The sequence below is a fragment of the Nelumbo lutea genome, chromosome 5 (assembly GCF_056320005.1).
Source record: "Nelumbo lutea isolate HS-2025 chromosome 5, American lotus-T2T, whole genome shotgun sequence".
NCBI classification, from domain to species: Eukaryota; Viridiplantae; Streptophyta; class Magnoliopsida; order Proteales; family Nelumbonaceae; genus Nelumbo; species Nelumbo lutea.
In genome coordinates, this window is record NC_142688.1 from 58957105 (window position 1) to 58977647 (window position 20543).

Here is a 20543-nt window from a genome sequence, read left to right on the forward strand (position 1 = left end):
CATACTTCTATGCTTTATTTCATAGAGAGATGTTCCCAATGTAAGGTTGCAAGAGGCCGTTTGAACGGTGTGAGCACGGGCTTGCACTGACTGAAACCCATCTCATGTTTTAGTAGGAGATGCTCTTGCCGTGATAAATACCTGGTGGAGGCCTCCACCAGCACACCTTGCCTACGATTGCAGGGCTCATATGACTCAAATCCCTCAATTCTCGGTTCATTTTGTTAAACATTCAGAAAACCACGTGGGCATCTAGTGGCTAAATGAGCTCTTTCTATCTCTTCTAATTCTGATATCTTCCTTTCAAAAGGATTGTACCCTGAGCATTATTTAATGAATGCCTATTTACCTCCATGAACATACCTGATACGTCCCTTGACATCATCGCTCCAATACTCCGTTTCTATACTTCTATATACTTTTGAGCTTTATTCTCAGACTCGAGCCCACACTCCCATGCTTGAAAATTTCTTACAAACATTTTGTAGGTCAAGAATCAAAAAAAACATGGTACAATCCCTTTAAGTAAACCACCTGTTATAACACAGAAAACAGGGATATATAATAAATTTCCTCCTTGTAATTTATAAATCCAGCAATATTGCCCCAGTATAAGGATAATCTATGCTCATTAATTCAAAATTTCAAGGTGTTTGCACATGTGGTTCCAGGTTTCCTTCACTTTAATCAACAGCAATGTAAGGTCACTAGCAGGCCCTTCTTAGTTCTTACTACTGTAAGAACAGAAAACAGAAAGGTAAATTAGGCCAGATTTCTACTTAAGCATGCGCCTAATTGTGTAGACTGCATCAAGTAACCGATTGCTACCGGCATCCAGTCACTTTTACTTACAAAAACTTAGAAATAGTGCAAGGACCTTTAAACAAGACACTTCATTTCTTGAATCCTCATTACAATGTGAGTTTGCTAATGTACATCACATATGAACTTGTTGAAGAGAAGACAGTCTCCCAGATATGAACAAGATTATTACTAGGTAATATTAAGAACCCAGCAGCTTCTTACATTTTGCATACCCTAGCATAAGCAGAAAAAGCAAGAAGCACAATGCTGAGGTACCTCCAACAAAGGGGCCAAAAATTCCATCAACTTTGCTCCATCGGTAAGGAATATTCATACCAAAAGCCCCAGCTATCAGGGTTTCAATAGTAATGGAGAATGATGCAATGGTTAATGTCAACTGAAGCTGAATAAGTTCATTTCTCTGGTTGTCAAGTTGGATGTTCACATAGTCCTCCGTGTCATCAATGTATTCTCGTACCTGTTGATCAAAACCAGGAAAGGAGGGGGGAGGGAGAAAAAGGTAAGCAAAGAAAAAAATACAAGTCAATACAAAAGAACCACGTGATTTTTCATCCATGCATCTTTCAGAAAATTAAACATGTAAACAGAGATGGTCAGCAAGAAATAGCTGCTGTGAGAAAACTTGTTGTGAATGCACAAACCATATTGGAGACTAAAGCTCAAGGCAGCAAGCAATGCATAAACCAAATTGAACATTTCTCAATGATCTATTAAACATTGTTGTTAGAAAACTTGAAAAGTTAAACATGTAAACAGACAGATGGTCAGCAAGAAATAGCTGATATGTTCTCTCTATGTCGCCTCTCTCCTACATAATGGAGGGAATTGTTGATTAAAACCTGAAGAGAAAGTGACAAAACTAGGTAAATGCTTCTCATGCTTTCAAGGCTTTTAGAAACCATAATAAGTCAGTGTTCAAGGTGCCAAGGCAAAGCCAGGCAACAGGGAGGCACTTTGTTGCCTAGGCAATGAGCTTTTTTTAAAAAAAAAAAAAGATCTATGGTAGTTCCCTAGATTTCATACTAATAAGTAGTAAACTAGTAATCTTTAACTAATAATTACCATAATCCTCATGAAATAAGTATAAATCTGATGTAGGACCAGCTCAGTTCTAGTCCTTAGAAAATGTTGAATGGTCTTCTTGGATCAGAATTTTATGGCTGTTGATGGCTGTAATGGCTTCTTGAAGGAATGAGAGAGAAAATAGGGAGAGAAAGAAGAGAGAAAATACGTGGAATCACTCTAGGGCATGGGAATCACTCACCATAGCTAGCATAAGCTGAAGAAAACTCAATAAACTTCATTGCCTTTGTGTAAAACGTCCATACATATTTATAGACTCTAAATTCATAATAATCCTAGGAGTCAAACTGTTAGACTCAATAATCCTAGTAGGACTCAAACTAAGCTGTTATATCCTATTTCAATTCAAAGAAGACTCAATAACTCTAATCCTACTTATGCAATGACTCTGAAATTTTAAACATAAACAAGCAATAACCAGACAAATTAAACCTATCATTGGACCCCACAGAAAAGTGCAAAATGACAAAAATACCCTTGGTGTTCAATTCAGTCCAAATCCTAAGTACCATTACTAATGCCATATCAGGACCTGTTGTAAGCCCTTCTTCTTTCTAGAATAAGTCTTCAAGGGTGCTGATTGAATCCTATCAAAATCCCATATCAAAACATAGAAAATCAACATATTTATGAGAAGAAAACTAAGAAAGGATAGATAACATACAAAATATACAGGACACTTTTCTGAGTGTCCTTTGAAATGAGCAGACTCACGAATCAGTGGAAGGAACGGTGAGAGGAGATGACAGAGTTTCAGGAAACGGTCACAGAGGGGGGGGGGAGTTGAAGAGTTGGCCGAAGGAGGAAGAAGGTGAGGAGGTGAATAGTCAGAGGGGCAAAAATGGAAAAACAGGATCTAATATGGAAAGTAAGGGACAAGTGGCAAGCGGTGATGGGGTAGGGAAGCCAACTGATGGGTTAAAAGGTAAAGGGGAGGGAGCTGAAAGGTCTCGGGTGGGTGTGGATGTTGGGTGTCCGAATGTGGAGGGTGGGGCCCATTTGAAAGAAAGAAATTCAAGAGGCTTAAGGACGAAGAGCTTAGGATTTCGAAAAGGCAGGAGTACAATTGGGAAGAAAATTTTTAAAGTGGATAGTCGAGAAAAGGTGAAGAGAAAAAAAGGAGGGGAGGAATGGGTGTGGGTGGTAACGAAATATGAAAATTGTCGAAAGATTGCGAACAAAAAAAGGGGAAGAGCAGTTGAAGAGATCGCCAACATTGGTTTCTTCCAGGAAGGGTCTGCAAATCCACCAATAGCCCAGGTAGAGTTGGAACCGATTGGTTCACCTTGAAAAGAATCCTTGGAGAAAGAAACAACCCTAGCGGTAGGGACTAATCTGGGTAGCCAGGAAGAATCGAGCGTCAAGAATTCAACTCGAGCTTCAGAAGAACATGACCAGAGCATCACACGCTTTTATGTCAGAGGAAGGGTGAACAAGGCCCCTGGCGATAAAGGAGACAAAGAGGTTTGCATACTTGAAGAGGTAAGTCATCCTATTATATCTACCCCTTCCCCCCTTCTCAAGACGAGAGAAGAAAGAGAAAAAGAGCCTTGAAGGAAGGGGTGTGGGGAAGGAGAGAAAGAAGCAGGAAAAAGAAACAGAGGACTATTTACAGAACAAAGTATATAATAGAAGAAAGATGTCGGTTTCGATTCAGGGGAAAACAAGGGTGGAACAAGCTGAGGCCTTAGAGGGGGCAGGAGAAAAGGGAGGGGAAGGAGAAAAAAAGGAAGAGAAGAGGACCCAGAAAAGACCACTGGGAGTGGAGGAATTGATCAGTCGACAGTGCTTGATTAGACAACCTGTTGGAAAGGGAGGTAGCAATTGGGAAATCGCCAGGCCTTCATTTTTGGGGAGGGGAGAGATTTGCAAGAATTGCTTTTGAACGATTTGAGAAGAACAAAAAAGAAGAAAATTTTAAAAACAAAGAGAAAAATAGACAGGAAAAAATCTGGGGTGAGGAAAATTTCTGTGCAGAGGAAGAGTAAGGGGATGGAGGTGGGGGTAGTCAGGTAGCAGGGGGAGCAGAACGAAGCTGTCATCTTGGAATGTCCGGGGCCTGAAGGAGGAAAGAAGGAGAGAGCAGGTTAGGATTTTGATCAGAACACATATTCCGGAGGTGGCCTTATTACAGGAAAACAAATTAGAAGCTTTTCACATGGAGGTGGCCTCAGTTGAAAGCTTGTTTCAAGCTGAGTCTTGATTCTCCCAGAATTTGAGCAGTTTATCTAGTAGAAATTTTCTGGGGTGTTCTTGAGTTCCCAGTCTTAATGTAATCTTGTTTTTCTAGTGTTCAGATGTTTGGGAGTTATCTTGACACCCAACAAGTTTGTATCTTTCTTTTCTTTTTAATAAAATTTTCTTCTTTACTCTTCAAAAAAATACAGGCCGAGTCCTTGTTTTGATCCTAGGAAGAAGATGAACAAGAAGTTCTATAGGTTGGTCTTGTGTGTCAATTGGATATCTTCAAGAAGTTCTATGAGTTCAGGTTTTAAAGTCTTATAGTGTTCAAGGCTATTTCACTTGTGTGTCGATTGGACCTAAACAAATAAGAAAATTATAAAGAAACTAGTAGAATAACAATACTAATACTATAAACCTACAACATGAATAATTTAGTCTAAAAATATCTATTTTACTACTATTAATAACAAAATTAAAATATAAAAATATTATGTGTCTTATATATAATATGTAAGTGTATGGATGAGGCAACCCTCCAAGAGCACCTTATCGCCTAGGAGCTGCCTTGACAATTATGGAATAAGTTAATAAAATTTCTAACAGTAGGCAGTAGAAAATTAACTTGTTTTGAAAGAAGGTAAAGTAGAAAATTAACTTTGAATGTAGTAGCTGTAGCAGATGCAATATAAAGCTTAAGGTTTCCACTATGGTAGTCAAATAGTTATGCAGATCTATCAATAGTCACCAATTAGTATGTCATCAATCTAGGATTTGCTTATGCTATCTTCAAACAAAGAAAACTCACAGATAATATCTTGTTACGAGTGCCCTCCAGCTGCATGAAATAAGCCTCAAGCAACATTTCCAGATCCTCCACGTCATGATCATCTGAAAGGTTGCTGGTAATCAAACTTGCACTCATGTTAGAACTAAGGTGTGGCAAATTGGGTGTAAAATTGACGATTCCATTTGAGGCTGTTCCACTTAATGATTCAGACTGCTGATTCTGGACCCACTTCCTCGTTAAATATAGTTGTGCCATATCTTCATTGTCATCTAAAAGATGTTCTATTTCATCTCTAACCTGTTATTACCAGAGATGGTTTGTCACCCAAGGAAACAATACCATACAAAGCACATAGACCAAAATATCAAATTAGGAATTCAAATAATTACTTCTAACACCCTCATGCCTAGGCAATGCTCTAGTCAAGCAGTGAATGCAAGGCAGTTTCCCAATGATGACTAACTGTAGGAGAGGCACAGACTTCAGACCATACACAATCTATCTGATCATCACACTTTCATGTTTGTTTCCTTTGCATTTTCCACATTATGTTACACTTGTAAACCAAATTAGGTAATATTATACTAATGCAACAGTTTAATTGCATTGAACTGTTCTATATGCTATGAAATTTTAAAATTAGGACAAGAAATGGTTTAAAAAGAGGAGAAAGACAAAAAAGAAAAGAAAAACAATTAGATATATAAATGTTTTAATGGACTCAAAGAGGAAAACCACCTCAAAATGCTTCATACTGTCAGAAGTGTTGTATTACGATATATTTTGGTAATTCTTTCATTCTATTTTACTCATTTATTTGCAATTCAATTTCATTTTGCAGTGGTGCAAAAGTATGGGAGTGCAAATGAGTTGACTGAAGATTCTGGTTTACTTTTGTTTTAGGTTTTACTTTGTTTTGTTTGTTGCAGTGCAGATGAAGTAAAGCAAAACCATGAGCAAAGTAAAACCCTAAGAAAAAGTGAATTTTCACTCTCATGGGTTTTTAGTTTTTACTAATGCAAATAAAATTGCAGTGTAAACAAATGGAGCTTAAGTCAATTTAGGGGAGAGTGACTTTTTCTCTCTACAAGAGATTTCTTTTCTTTTCTTTTCCCCACTACTTTTTCATCCAATTGAACCACTAACCATCTCATTGCAAGAGGGAGAGACCTAGAAAATAAATGCTGTTTATGTGGATGGAGGATCAGTACCTCATCTACTTTAACATTGCACCTATACTTGCATTTATAATTTTTTTTAATGAATGAATGGTATTTTATTAAATAGAGATAGAAATAGTACAAGCATGAAGCACCCTAAGAGGAGGCACAAGGTGTTACCTCCCCTTAAAGGTGGTTCCAAACCCAACTCTTTTCAAATTACAGTTACAAAATAGACAAAAACAGAGAATCCCTTGAAGGCCCTTGTTTAGCGAAAGAATCTGTCAAAGCATTTTTTTTTTTTTTATCAATAACACTTTCATTAACTCATCAAAAGAAGATTTACAAGAGGAAGACAAACACGCTTATCTTCCATGAGCAACAAAGAACCTCAAGAAAAAGAAAAAAACAAAGAAAGAAAGCACACTATAGTTACAGCTTAGCCCAAAAAAGCGAATCCCTTTCTGCCCCTTGTTTAGCTAAACCGTCAGCTAGGGAATTAGCCGATCTTTTAACCCAAAGTATCTTAACTTCCATCTCCCGCACCAGCCACTAGAATTTCCTCCTCTCATTATTGTACTTCCATAAGCCATTGTGATTTTTAACCAGCCACCCTATCACCACCTCTAAATCCCCTTCAATTAAGAGTTTCCTGATGTTCAACTCCTTAGCTTTCTGTACTCCTTCCATAACTGCAAAGATCTCAGCTCTAAGGGAGTCACCCACTCCAAATGGGCCTGAGAACATAGCAGAAATGACCCCATTTTCATCCCTAAAAACACCCCCAATCCCCAATTGTCCCGGATTTCCCCTGCTACACCCATCGAAGTTTAGTTTCACGAATCCACTAGGTGGAGGGGTCCAAGCCACACTCATTACTGACTTAGTCTGTGTGCAATTTGCAATTTCACCCCACTTCCTCAACATGTCATCCACAGTGTAATCTGTGAAAAACTCCAAAGATTTCAGCCACTGTACTGCCCTAATATGAATGATAACCCTCAGATCTGCTGCTCCTCTCTGAGCTTCTGAGAATATCCCGGAGCTTCTTTCTTCCCAAAATGTCCAACATACTGCAGCCCTTAGTCCTCTCCACGTTGTCCTTCCCCATTTTATCCGCCACCTGAAAAAAGAAGGCGAAAAAAGGCCTTGCAAGTCTGATGGGGTATTCCAACTACATCCAAATAGGGACAAAGCCCATTCCCAAATTGACCTTGCAAAATGGCAAGACACCAGTAGGTGAAAACCAATCTCCCCATCCGCTTTACAAAGAACACACCACTGAGGTGACAAACAAGTATTGGGTCTCTTCTTTTGGAGTAGATCAACAGTGTTGATTCTTTCCAGATAGGCTTCCCAACAAAAACTACCAACCCTAGGAGGTATTGCTCTGCACCAAACCTCATCAACAGGAAAAGGAGGGAATGTAGGACTGGTAGACTGACTTAAGACTTTGAAGAAAGAAGCACAAGAAAAAATGTCGTTGGGAGAAGGTGTCCAAATTCTAGAATCTGCCCTAGTGGGGTCTAAGACAACGTCATCAAGAATTGCAATAAGGCTCAAAATATTATCAAAGTCTGAGTCCCTCAAATCCCTTCTTAGACCCAAGTTCCACCCAATCCTAGAAGTGGAAGAGGACGGGGTGATAAAAGACGAGATTGGCTCATTTTTCAGATCAGAAAGAGCAAACAAAGAAGGAAACTGATCCTTTAGAGGGGAACTCCCCACCCAGGTTTGTTCCCAGAATTTTATGGAGTTATCGGAATTCAAATCATACCTGATATTAGGGGAGAAAACTAGTAGCAGGTCATGAATGGCTTTCCAAGGAGAATTGCTTGTGGTCCTAGCTCTGATTCCAGCGTCCCATCCATTATGCTCCAGCCCATGAATACTTGCCACTATTCTAGCCCATAGCTTCTCCTTCTCCAAGGGGAATCTCTACAACCACTTTCCCAACAGAGTCATATTCCTTCTCCTAATATTCCCAAGCCCCAAACCACCACATGTTTTACTCCTACAAACTACCTCCCAGCTAACTCTATGATCCCTCTTTTCCTCTCCCGGTTCCCACAGGAAATCTCTCATTAACTTCTCCAATCTATTAGCAACCTTCACTGAGATTTTAAACACCGACAGGAAAAAGATAGGTAAATTAGGAAGTGTGGCCTTAATAAGAGTAATTCTCCCACCAAGAGAGAGGTAGTTCTTTTTCCATGACACCAGTCTTTTTTCGAACCTTTCCACCACCGGGTTCCAAAAGCTCTCTCTCATAGGATTATCACCTAAAGGCAACCCTAAGTAGTTCAAAGGCCACCCTGAGACTTCACACCCTAGCACTTCAGCACTCTCCTTGAACTCTCCCTCCTCCAAATTCACCCCCACAACACAGTTTTCCCAAGGTTAACCTTCAAGTTGGATATTTGCTCAAACAGTTGTATCACCAACTTCAAATTCCTGATAAAGCTCACATTACCGCCTTCACAAAACAGAATCGTGTCATCAGCAAACTGCAAGTGAGTAAGTGGGGTTTCCACCCTCCCAACTCTCCAGCCTCTAATAAGCCCCCTAGAGTCTGCTCTGTGAATCAATTTCCCCAAAACCTCCGCAATTAGAATGAAAAAGAAAGGAGAAAGGGGGTCTCCTTGTCTTATACCCCTACTGGCTGGAAAGAAATCTACCACTGTCGCATTCACTAGCACTGAGTAATAACAATTCCGGACACAACCCATAATCCACTTACACCACCTATCCTCGAACCCAAATTTAATCAAAACTTTTCTCAAAAATTCCCAGTCCACCAAGTCATAAGCCTTTTCCAAGTCCAACTTACAGACCACTCCCTTCTTATCCCTCTTAAGGTTCTCCACACTCTCATTAGCAATTAAAATCTGATCAGTAATTTGTCTTCTATTCACAAAAGCTCCTTGGTAGTGTGCAATGATATTTGGCAAAGCCTTCTCCAGCCTCAAAGACAACACTTTTGCAATGATCTTATACAAGCTATTAACCAAGCTAATTGGCCTAAAATCCTTCGGGTGGGAAGCATCTTTCTTTTTTGGAATTAAGGCTATAAATGTAGAGTTCACACCTGGATTGACAATTCCTCTCCTGAAAAACTCCTCAAACACCCGCAAAAGATCAACTTTCAAAATATCCCAATAGTCCTGATAAAAAACCATTGTGGAGAATCCAAATCTGTCAAAGCATTTGCCGATCTACTAACCCACTAAAAGTAACTGACATGGTTCTCATAAGCCATTTGACTTTTTTGATGATATCCCTATATCCCCAAACAATAGTTTCTGGATCTGACATCCATCCCACCATCACCTTAGAGTCTCCTTCAACTATCAAATTAGTCACTCCAAGTTGGTTGGAAATCTGTACTCCTTGTACCACAGCTAATATCTCAGCCCTTGTAGAGTCTCCATAAGCCACTGGACCTAAAAATAAGGACAGAGTGTTGCCATCCTTATTCCTCAAGATCCCTCCTATACCCAAAGGTCCTGGATTTCCTTGACTGCTCCCATCAAAGTTCAACTTTACAACTCATTCTGGAGGGGGTAGCCAACTTGCTTGTGCTCTATATTTCTTGGATGAAGTGGAGGCCACTGCTGCCCAACTCCTTCGAAGGTCATCACTAGAGTAATCCGCAAAGAGATCAGTAGTTTTTAGCCAAAGGATTGCCCTAATGGAATTATACAATCTTTTATTTCAGCAATGCTTCTCTCCTCTTGGAAAATTTTAGCATCTCTTTCCTCTCAAATGGTCCATAAGAGGGCTGCCCTAATACATTTCCACATTACTTTCCCTCTCTTTGCTGGCCAACCAAAAAAAGACGGATCAAAAAGCAGAAATGATGGTTACATGGCAATGGGTGCCTATTAACAAATAGCATGGCTGATGCTTTAGCTAAGTAAGGGGTCAGTTATTCAGGAGAGATGCCTAGGGAATCCATTGTATAATTCCATTAGGGTATATGTTGCTTGACAAGCTATGCATCTTCTTTGTACTTGTAAATATTGTTCATATTTTCAACAATTTTTTTTTATAAGTAAAAGATTCTTTATAATTTCATTAAATCGGAAAAGATAAGTAACTGTTACAATTGATCCCTGGTTACCCCTTGCTTTGATAATGAATCAGCCATAGCATTTGCCTCCCTTCCCACCCATTGTATAATAAAATTCATCTGCTGTGTTAACCATTTGAATTTCTTCATTTCATCTCGATAGCACCATATCACTGAATCTGGATCTTTTAACCAGCCCACAACCACCATGGAGTCCCCTTCAATCACCAGGTTTTCCAAATTCATCTCTTTTGCAATATGAACATCTTGTAGGACCACAAACAATTCAGCCCTTGTAGAGTCTCCATTCCCCACCAGTCCTGAAAAAAGTGCTATCAGATTCCCTTTCCTGACTCTATGACTCCTCCAATTCCAGAAGGACCTGGATTGCCTTGGCTACTTCCATCAAAATTTAATTTCAAAAAACCTTCACTGGGAGGTGCCCATAACAACCTTGTTTTTGACTTCTGTACTGAACTAGAAGCCACTGATAACCAGTTCTTCCAAACATCATCAAAGGAGAACTGTCTAAAGAGATTCAAAGTTAGTAGCCAATGTATAACTCTGGTCAAAACACAATCCATAATTTCTTGTTTGCTTCTCTGCTTCTCTTGGAAGATCCTAACATTTCTTTCTTCCATAAGGTCCAAACCACTGCTGCTCTGGTGCATCCCCACATTATTCTTCCCCATCTCTTTGGCCACGTTAAGGTAGTTGGATCAAACAGCATCTTAAGTGAACCATGTTACCAATTAAAAAAAAATATTGGTGATAATTATAATAAGGTACTTGCCTTGTGATTCTTGTCACCGAGGTGGTCATTACCTAGATGGGTACCTTGTTGCTATTAATCAAGGTGTTTAGGTAAGGTGCTCAACCAAGGGCACCTAGGAGACACCTTGAGAACTATTCTTTTAAGTGAACCAATTTAGGTTGAGAGTGGCTTTTTCTCTCTACTAAGTTTCCTTTTTCTTCTTCCCTCTTCTCTTTAATCAAACTAAATCCTAATCTAAAACATTGACAACTTATTATACACTTGGGTTATTAATGCGGTGAAGTGATGACTAGTCATTTTTGGCTTTCCTAGCCAATGCAATGAAGTTAATGCCTAGGTGCTAACTAGTTGACCACAAAAAAAGATATGTTATAAATATTAGGTAGTGATACAATCTCATATACAAATTAATATAGAATGTAAATATGCAACAAAAAATTAAATAAAACATTTATTTACAATTTTTGTTTAGAAAATATAGAAAAGGAAGGCTAGATAGACTAGGATGGGAGTTGCAGCCTTTGTTTTTCAAAGAAAGAGTGCAAGCCTGATCATTTGGTGTTTCCTTTGTTTGTGACAACTCCATACCAGCACACCACCAATTGAAGGAAAAATTAAAAAAAAAAAAAAACCCTCTATCTTCTTGTATTATATGCATTATTTCTACCTATAGGCATTTATTTGTAATGTACCATCAAAATGGTTAAAATAATTAGAATAATGTACCAAAATAAAAGCATTTACGGTACTATTTAAATAGATCATAGATAAACACAAAGTAACATTTTGGTTCAACAGGTGAACTAGTTGGTTAGTCAGTGTATGGTCATCCCAAGCAACCCATCATGATAATTGACCAGCTAGTTAGTGAAGTGGTCTCAATTGACCGGTCTTGACTAGTTGTAAACTAGATAACACTGTTAAAAACCTGACTCAATGTAGTAATCCTTCATTTTTTTCATAAATATGAGGTACTTCATTATTGAATTCTTTGTTTTCCTTATTGCTTAGGAAGTTCAAAAACACCCGATTGTCCTTATTATAGTTAGTAGCTCTGTGTTATACACCTGAACACCATCTTCTGTTTCTCTCCTTTCCGCCCTTTTCCTGTGTTAAATTCAAAATTGGAACCAGCCGGCTTGCCAGCTCTAATGAAAACAGTCATAGTCATCCAGGTTTCTAGACATACCTAGGTTGATGCTTTATCTGACCTGTAAAAGTTGCCATTTTTTAGTAGAACTAGTTCAACCACTTAAACTGAACAGAGTTTTAGTATAATATTTTTAATCTTAGACAAGCATAATGTAAGCCAATATGAAGAAGAAATAAACAAGATTCATTAATAGTACCTTTTGTACACGAGCAAGGAGACGAGTAAGATTGCTCTTTAAACTCCGAACATGTTCAAGATTCTTAGTGCTGACATTCCTGGCTAATTCATCCAAAACAGGGTAAGCATCTCTCTCAAGGTCTGCCACATTACTGTCCAAATATGTACAGACAACCTCCAATGCAATCTCTAGTACTTGAAACTCAAATGGAAGCTCACACTGCAATCCTTCAGCTGCTTCAGGAACAGGCAACCACTGTGTACTAGTTGGACAGATATGTTTTTCTTGTGCATCTATTGCACCAGTATCTTCAATCTTAAATGTGTTCTTATGAGGAAGTTGTTGCCTTAACTGCTCCACAAAAGGAATAACTTCATGGCATAATGGGTCTAGCAGCAGTACTTCTTCAGCAGTAACAATGGCTTTTATAAATTCTAAATTGATAACCATGGCTTTCTCCCTGGCTAAAACAAATTCAGAGAAACAAAAAATTAATATATTTTTTTGCACTGAACACAATAGAATGGTGAAACAGGATTCATGTAGACAACTCCATATGGTTGGGACAAGGCTTAGATGAAGATGATGAGGCAGACTGAAAGAGAGGAACCATTTTAAATCTAAAGAAATAATAAAATAGAAAGATAGAAAAGGTTACCCTAATTTCAAACTTTTTTGATTGGTAAAATATTAGTTTATTAATTACAGAAAGAATGATAAATGTAAAGTGTTAATGTGTGCAATATCACAACAAACCCTAGGCAGCCACTGCTATCTGTCAGCCCCCAAAATAGTCTATCCCTTCTTACCCCTTGTTTTGTTAAGGCATCTGCCAACCCATGTGCTGATTTCTGTGTCATTGAAATTGAACTCTCAATTCTGTGTGGCTTCCAACTGTCTGACTTTCCTTGGTGTAAGTCAGTATTGCCACTTTTTTATAATTTACATTTGATTTTATTAATTACAGACAGAAAATGCATGTACAAGAGGCATCCCTATACACCTTTATCTTTTAGTCATCCCACTATAGTACGGGAATCACCTATTTAACTTCTCAAATTACAATGGGTTTTCCAATTCTGGTCCTTGATGTAGAGAGACTACTGCTTTTGTTGAAACACCTCGTGCTATAAGTTCTGAGTAGATTGCACAAATCATGCCATTGCTGTCTCAAAATACACCACCTACACCTAAAGGTCCTGAGTACTACTAGTTAGAGAAACCCATTCAAGGACCTCACCTAACAGCTTAAGCTTTTAGGTTGAACAGTTGATATGGTATCAGAACCTGTTTGACCAAGTCATCTAGTATTCGATCCTTGCCGCCCCCCATTATAATTAATTAAATTTCTCCACAAGGTATGGATGGGCCTGTGTCCATGCTTCAAGCTCAATAGGCTTTCGCATGAGGGGCGCATGTCAGAGAATAAAAACCTATTCAGGGATCTCACCGCTTAAACTTTTAGGTTGACCAGTTCCTTGATACTACTGACCATACTTCTACTATTGGGAATTGTACATCTCTAAGATGGAATCTTAGTGGCCAGGTTGAGTGCAAAAGCCAAATACAGGGCAATGAGTAGCACCACTTGTGAGTTGATTTAGTTGAAGCAATTCCTTCAGGAGTTGGGATTTTCTATGTCACTTCCCATGCATCTTCACAATTAAGCAGTAATGCACCTAGCATCCAATCCAGTTTTTCATGAGAGGATGAAGCACATTGAGATCAATTGTCACTTTGTTAGGAAAAAAACTCAAAGTTGTAATGCAGGCACTCCTTATCTGAAGAAAGAAGACCAGTTAGCAGATTTGTTTACTAAATCTCTTGGTAGACCAAGGCTTCAATTCATATCTAGCAAGTTAGGACTGTATGATATATACCCTCCAGCTAGAGGGAGTATTAATGGAGTGGTGGGCTGGTTATTCTCTTCATATTCTAATAGTATTCTTCTATGCCATGTTTATCCCTTTCCCTTTAATTTGTTTCTTCTATTTAAGTTGTGTGAGGTATGGGTGGTAATCAAGTCATTTGATGACTTAAGTGAGGGTAATTTAGTCACTATATGTACTTTTTACTAAAGCAGGTTATTATTGTAAATTTCCCAATATATATATTCAACATAATCGAATCAAATTCGGATATACTATTCATATCGAATAGCTAATTGGATTCGAATTCGGATATGACCTGATTCGATTTGATAAATATCCAAATTTGACCAATTATTTAATCCTTAGATATAATATATAAAATATTTAAATGTTTTATATAATTTATACTTATATACTTTATATAAATAAATACTTATTTTATATATTTATTAATTACATAAATAATTAATTGGTCAAATTCGAATAGAATCAAATATTGGAATGTCAAATCAAATTCAAATTCGAATGTTATTTTTCAATATCCGTCGCATATTGAATGGAATTCGAATATAAGATTTTCTAATCGAATTCGAATTTGGATGTTGCCTTATTCGATTCAAATTCGATCTATTTACACCCTTACTGATAAGAGAGCTTCTTCTCAGACAAGTGGCATCTTATTATTTCAAGAAAGAGCATCTCAAAAGTGATTGGAAAAAAAAGGTTAGTTACTTCCTCTCCCTAAAAAAGTACCAACTTCAAATACAACTGTTTCTCCTCTTAAATTCAAATACAACCATTTCTCTTCTTAAATTCATATCTTTTATCTCTATCAATCTTAATGTCTCCCAGTTGCAAAAATCAAGCGCAAATTGTTGACATTAAAGGGTGATCACAAATCTCTACATAATTCACTCAACCTCTCATGGAAAATCTCTATTGATCGAGGATGATTTCCATGTGTCACCCTGAATGGTAAAAAATTTATTGCACAGATCTTTTTTGAAAATGGTTGGCCTTTTTCAGTGGTGAGAGAAATTCAATAGTGGTACAAACTTGAAAGATACACATAGTATGATATTTAATAGAAGTAGAAACTTGAAATCACTATATTTCTTTCTTTTTTAGATACAATATTCAATGGAAGTAGAAATTTGAAATTACTGGATTTTCTTTATATAGGCAAACACTTCCCAATTGCAGTATCTTGAATTCTTTCTTTTATGATCAAGTTTTCACGAGAAAATGCTTTCACATGATGCCTTTAAGATGCACAACCAATGGGGGGTGGAAGGCATGTGGTTTTCTTTCAATGCAACAGGGGATGGAAGGAATATGATTATGCATTTCCACCCTTCTTCAAATTAAAACAAGTGCAACCATAAGATAATGTATTTCAATGAATTTCATTACTGAAAAACAACCAGTCAATTAGTCAAATAATAGTAGATGGGTCAACCTTAAAAGAAATAATCTGCCCTACACTCCTTTTTGTTTTCTGTATACTTTTCATTTTCATGCTTGATTGCAGAGCAAGCACACCAAGGAATTATAGATCAAACAAAGCAACAACATATAAATCCTTTTACAATGATAAAGAAAGTATGTCTTGCACTTTCATTTTCTGCCTTTGAGTTTTGGTATCAAAAACTAAAAATCTATAACCTATTTTTTAGCAAAGGACTGCCAAATACCAGGAATGTATCGGACAAATACAGATCATAAAGTTCAGTTTTTAGGTTATTATTTGAATCGATGTTTGTTGGACCCATTTTAGTGTCATGGACAAAGAAGATGAGTACTAGGGGTTTGCCATGGCCTGTTTACATAAAACTTGCTGTACAAAATGGTTGGGTGTCCCATGCATACATTATACGGGTCCCCTTGCTTCACAATACACATCTATAGTTTTATACTATTATCACTAATCAATATTAAATATTCTCCTTCGTGTCCTTATACGTTTTGTGTTATATAAATATTAATATTATTAAACTATAATCTGGAAGTGATTCTTGCAAATCTCATGATTGTGATAATCAGAACAATGCATTTAATATCTAATATCCAATAACTAGGGTAACCAATCTGCATACCTAACTTACTTTTAAGTAAATAGTAGCAATTAATCAATATTTGAATTTACTATAATAATAAAGGCCTCCGAAAATAATTAAATTAATAAGTAAATAGTTTATTTTTTTCATCAGTAACTCAGAAAATGATTTATTAAGAATAAGTAAATAGTGTATTATATTTATATGAAAATTATTACTATAATCTATTTATCATAACAAATATTCACATAACATATAAGTAGAAAGCCCTCAGACTAGAGGGCTTCTATACTTTATACAAATACTCAAAAAAAAAAAAAAGAAAAACAAAAAAAGAAATGGGTCATCAATTATAAATCAAACCTGATCTATTTTACTAAATTAAATAAGAAATCAAATTTACCACATAAGTATTAGTGAATCTCAAACCAATAATATATGGTGTGGGACCATTCTTTTAGATAAAACAGGTTATTAGTTACAAATAAAACCTGATTTTATCTCTTAACTCAAATAAATAAAACAAAATATGTCAAGAGTAATGGCCCCATACTTGGTACGGGGTCATTCTCCAGTAATCCGAGATTAACAATAAGTGTAAAAGACTTAAACTTAAACATACCCTTAATTTGCACAAATTGACTTAAATATACCCTGAGTTTTTTAAATTGACTTAAATATACCTTATGGTTAGACCCAAAACCAGATTTAAACTACACTCCATTAGCAAAAGTTACATGTCATTTGCATGTACCGTCATCTGACCCTTTTGTTTAGAAAAACCCTAATATGCCCTTGCAATGCCATCAGTGGTTCATCTTCAACATATCACAGTTTGCTAATGTCTTCATTGTATGTAGGATGTGTCTCTCTGTCCATGTGTCTCTTTTGCTTCGGCCACTTGTCGTGTCGCACTCAGCATTCAGCAATTTCTTGTTGCTCGTCTCCACTCAATTGGTTCATATGCTTTAAAGGAAACCGCAGACTCTGATCAATTATACTCTCGTGTGCTTTTCTCCTTTCCATGTCATCCTCCAATATTACCAATGAAGCTCCTTCTTCCCCTCTTCCACCTGTAATTGCAACCATGATGTCCTCTTGAATTTCGGGGATGAAGACACCCAAAAGAACTTTACCAATCACCTCTACATGGCTTTGGATCAAAAAGGAATTCATACCTTCAAAGGTGACAAAGAACTCAGGAGAGAATTAATCGCTCCATAACTGTTGAAAGCAAGAAATCAAAGGGTCAAGGATTGCACCTCCTCTTAGAACTATGCTTCTTCGTGTTGGTTCCTGGATGAGTTTCCATCCCTAAAACAACACTAATTTCATTATGAAGAATCACAAGAAAACTTTTTTTTCTTATGCTGCATTTGAGAAATCAAAGAAGAGGAAAGTGTTGCTGGCAAGTAACCTTCATTTTTCCCCTCTCTCTGTATTTTATACCTTGGGAAACTTATTATTCCATCTCAAGTTTCTCCAAAACCCAAACTAGTTTTTCTCCCACCAGTTCTTTCATTATTGTTTAGTTTTTCTTACACAACTACTAAGAATCCACTGCTAAGGGTAAAAGGAAAATGAAAGTAGAATTTGAAAGTAAATTCCCGAATTGTCTCTTGAACTTTCTATTGTATTTTGATCTGATTCAGTGTGCTTGCAGGGGTTTGATCCATCAATTTGAACTTTGGGAGAAACCTTGACTTGATCAGTAAATGACCATCTCCATTCATCTCCAAGGCTTCGTTGAGTTCATGTTGTTAACTTTGCTTTTCCTTTCCTTTTTTCCATTCTCCATGTGTTTCGGGACAAGATTTTGCTTGTATGATTCCTTCTAAGCTTCTGTATTCCAGACCAGAATATTGTGTTTGGTTGAGTTACAGTGAAATATATTTGAAGGAGGTGTTTAGTTTTTTTTTAAATCTCTGCTGATTTTGTTAGTATTCCTTTTTGTTTTGTTTTGTTTTTTTTTTTTTTTTGAAGAGACTTGTATTCCTTATTTTCTATTATCTGTCTCATAGAATTGTAAAACTTTGGCCATTTTTCTTGTTTTCCCATTTTCTGCTGATTTTGCTTTTTCATTTTCCAATTTCTAGTTGATGGAAACCCTTGCCCATGAAGGAATAAGACCCCTGCCTCTAGGTGGTCAAATATCTAACTTTCAGCAGTTCTGTCCATGTGTGAACTCTGTGAGGGAGGAAAAAACGATGAACGGTATTTTTAAATACCTTTTGATTTCACATATTAACAAAGGGTAAAAAGTCTTTTTATTATGTCTGTCTGATATACCGGTGAGAAGGTATGTTTAAGTCCAGTTTGAAACCTCAGGGTATATTTAAGTGAATTTCCAAAAACTGAGGGTATGGTTAAGTCTTTTACCTAATGATAATTGCCCATTGGCCGACCGGGAGATCAACTTTTTCTCCCAATCGGCAGATATAGGTTTTCTTCTCTTAACCTTGCAACATCTCTCTCTCTCTCTCTCTCTCTCTCTCTCTCTCTCTCTCTCTCTCTCTCTCTCTTTCTGGTGCGATGTGTACAGGCGGAACTAAACCCTTCTTCACCTTGAATGCTCAATCTATTTTTACACTTAACAAAGTTGCACATTTTGAAGATAAGCTTCCTACAAAGAAAAGATACTAAGGAACATATATATCTGCAATCCAAAGGGAGAAGAAGAATTTCATGCCATAGCGGATAACAAAGAGCAGTCGTTCACCTCATACCTAAACCTAACATGATACAAGATTACAACATTAAGCACACGTTGAGGATAATAAACACTTGAAAACCGATTGTGCAGAGAGGATTTGTAGTCATATAACATCCCTTTCTAGGTCGATTCTAATGTTTATGGAAAGCAAATAAAGAGCAAAGCTAAGTCAAACAACGTCTCTGTCGGTTTGTATGCGATAATTTCAACCGAAATCCTCGGCAAAACATAAAATTGTCCGTCCAAAATTCGGAAATTGAAGGCATTCGAAGGAAATAATCAATACGGAAGTAAAGTCAGTGTCCGTATCATCCTTACCAAGAATATTGGAGGAGTGAGAGAAGACAGGCCCAAGAATTCTCAAATCTCTGGCGGGGATCGAAACGCGCTTGATGATTGTGCTCTTATCGCACTCCAGGAGCTCAGATTGGCCAAACCGGTCGAAACGCATCCAGAGTCTTGCCCCAACCGTCTTCTTCTTGGCCTTACTGGACGACCCTCCTGCACCGGACGTTGAGACGCCAGCAACAGAATTGTTGTTGTTGTTGATTGCACAGGAAGAGACGACATCGACCGGCGGCATCTCAATTGTCTTCTCGGGACGACGCCGTCCAATTTTCCGGGGAAACGAGAAGGGCCGTTTACCCATACTGGAAATGCGTTCGTCTCTCCCTTGCTATCTCCCTCCGATCCTGCCACCGTCGACACTCCCTCTCTTCACTCCCCGCTTGGTCCCTACGCGTGCAGGTAGTGAGAAATCTATGTGGAAAGACATGGAAGGAAGGAATCAATGTCGCCCAGGCTTATCTTCTTCATTCAGTGCTCACGATTGACTCTATCTAGTTCATGGGTCGGAGATGGAACTGAGACAGTCTGCTCTGCTGCAATAGTGCGATATCTGCGGTGCTTGTCTGGAAGTTGGGAGTGGGAGCACTGGTTTGTACCGAGTGCAGCACTCCTGCAAGCTAGGAATGCCAGTAAACAAAGAGAGCGTCTCTACGACCTCCTGATGGCTGATGCAGCTCTTTGAGTCCATGATGGTAAGTGAGAGCGCCCACCACGTGGGTTGTCCCATCCAACGTGGCTAAAGGATAACCGAACGATAACTACTAGATAGATCAGAAACAATAACTTTATTAGTTGGAACCATTAACGTTATACAATAGACCCACATATTATACATTCTTCCCCCACCTATGAGGAGAATTCACTCCCAACTCCCAACTAGTGGGTGCCGTGTACGGGCGTTTTTAAAATATTTTAAAGCAAAAGGAGCTAGTGGGTGTAATTTGGGTGGATCAGGCCCAGTTAGTAAAATCGGGCTTAGTCTTATTCAATTAGAGCTTTTTAACAAATTGGACTGGAGTGTTAGAACTTTAAGTTGGGCTTGGGATAAAAGGATCAGGCCCAATCTAAATTCAAGTTGGGCTTGACCGCTTGAGTAGCCTGAGCTCAATACAAGCCCATCTGAGCCCACCCAATATTTTATTATATACATATATCTATATGTTATTAATTTATTCTACCTAGAAATTGGGCTTCAAAGCTAATCACGCCCAAGCTCAAGCCTAGCCTGAGATAGTGGGTTAAGATTAGGTTGGCCTAGTTAGTAAAATCGGGCTTAACCATGAGTTGGGCCAACCTTGAGTTCGAAGTTTGAGACTTGGGGTTGGGCTTAGGTTGAT

At 37.8% G+C, this 20543-nt stretch overlaps 1 protein-coding gene across 1 annotated transcript; it reads right to left on the bottom strand.

The window, feature by feature from the left end:
• Window positions 1-878: 878 nt before the first annotated feature.
• LOC148852622 (magnesium transporter MRS2-4-like) lies at window positions 879-19858 on the bottom strand. The gene is made up of 4 exons (XM_088947673.1): window positions 19177-19858; window positions 12236-12681; window positions 4898-5176; window positions 879-1282 (listed from the first exon to the last, which is right to left on the bottom strand). Exons 1-4 carry the CDS (start codon window positions 19505-19507, stop codon window positions 1004-1006), a joined length of 1335 nt encoding a protein of 444 aa, XP_088803799.1. The 5' UTR covers window positions 19508-19858; the 3' UTR covers window positions 879-1003.
• Window positions 19859-20543: the final 685 nt, after the last annotated feature.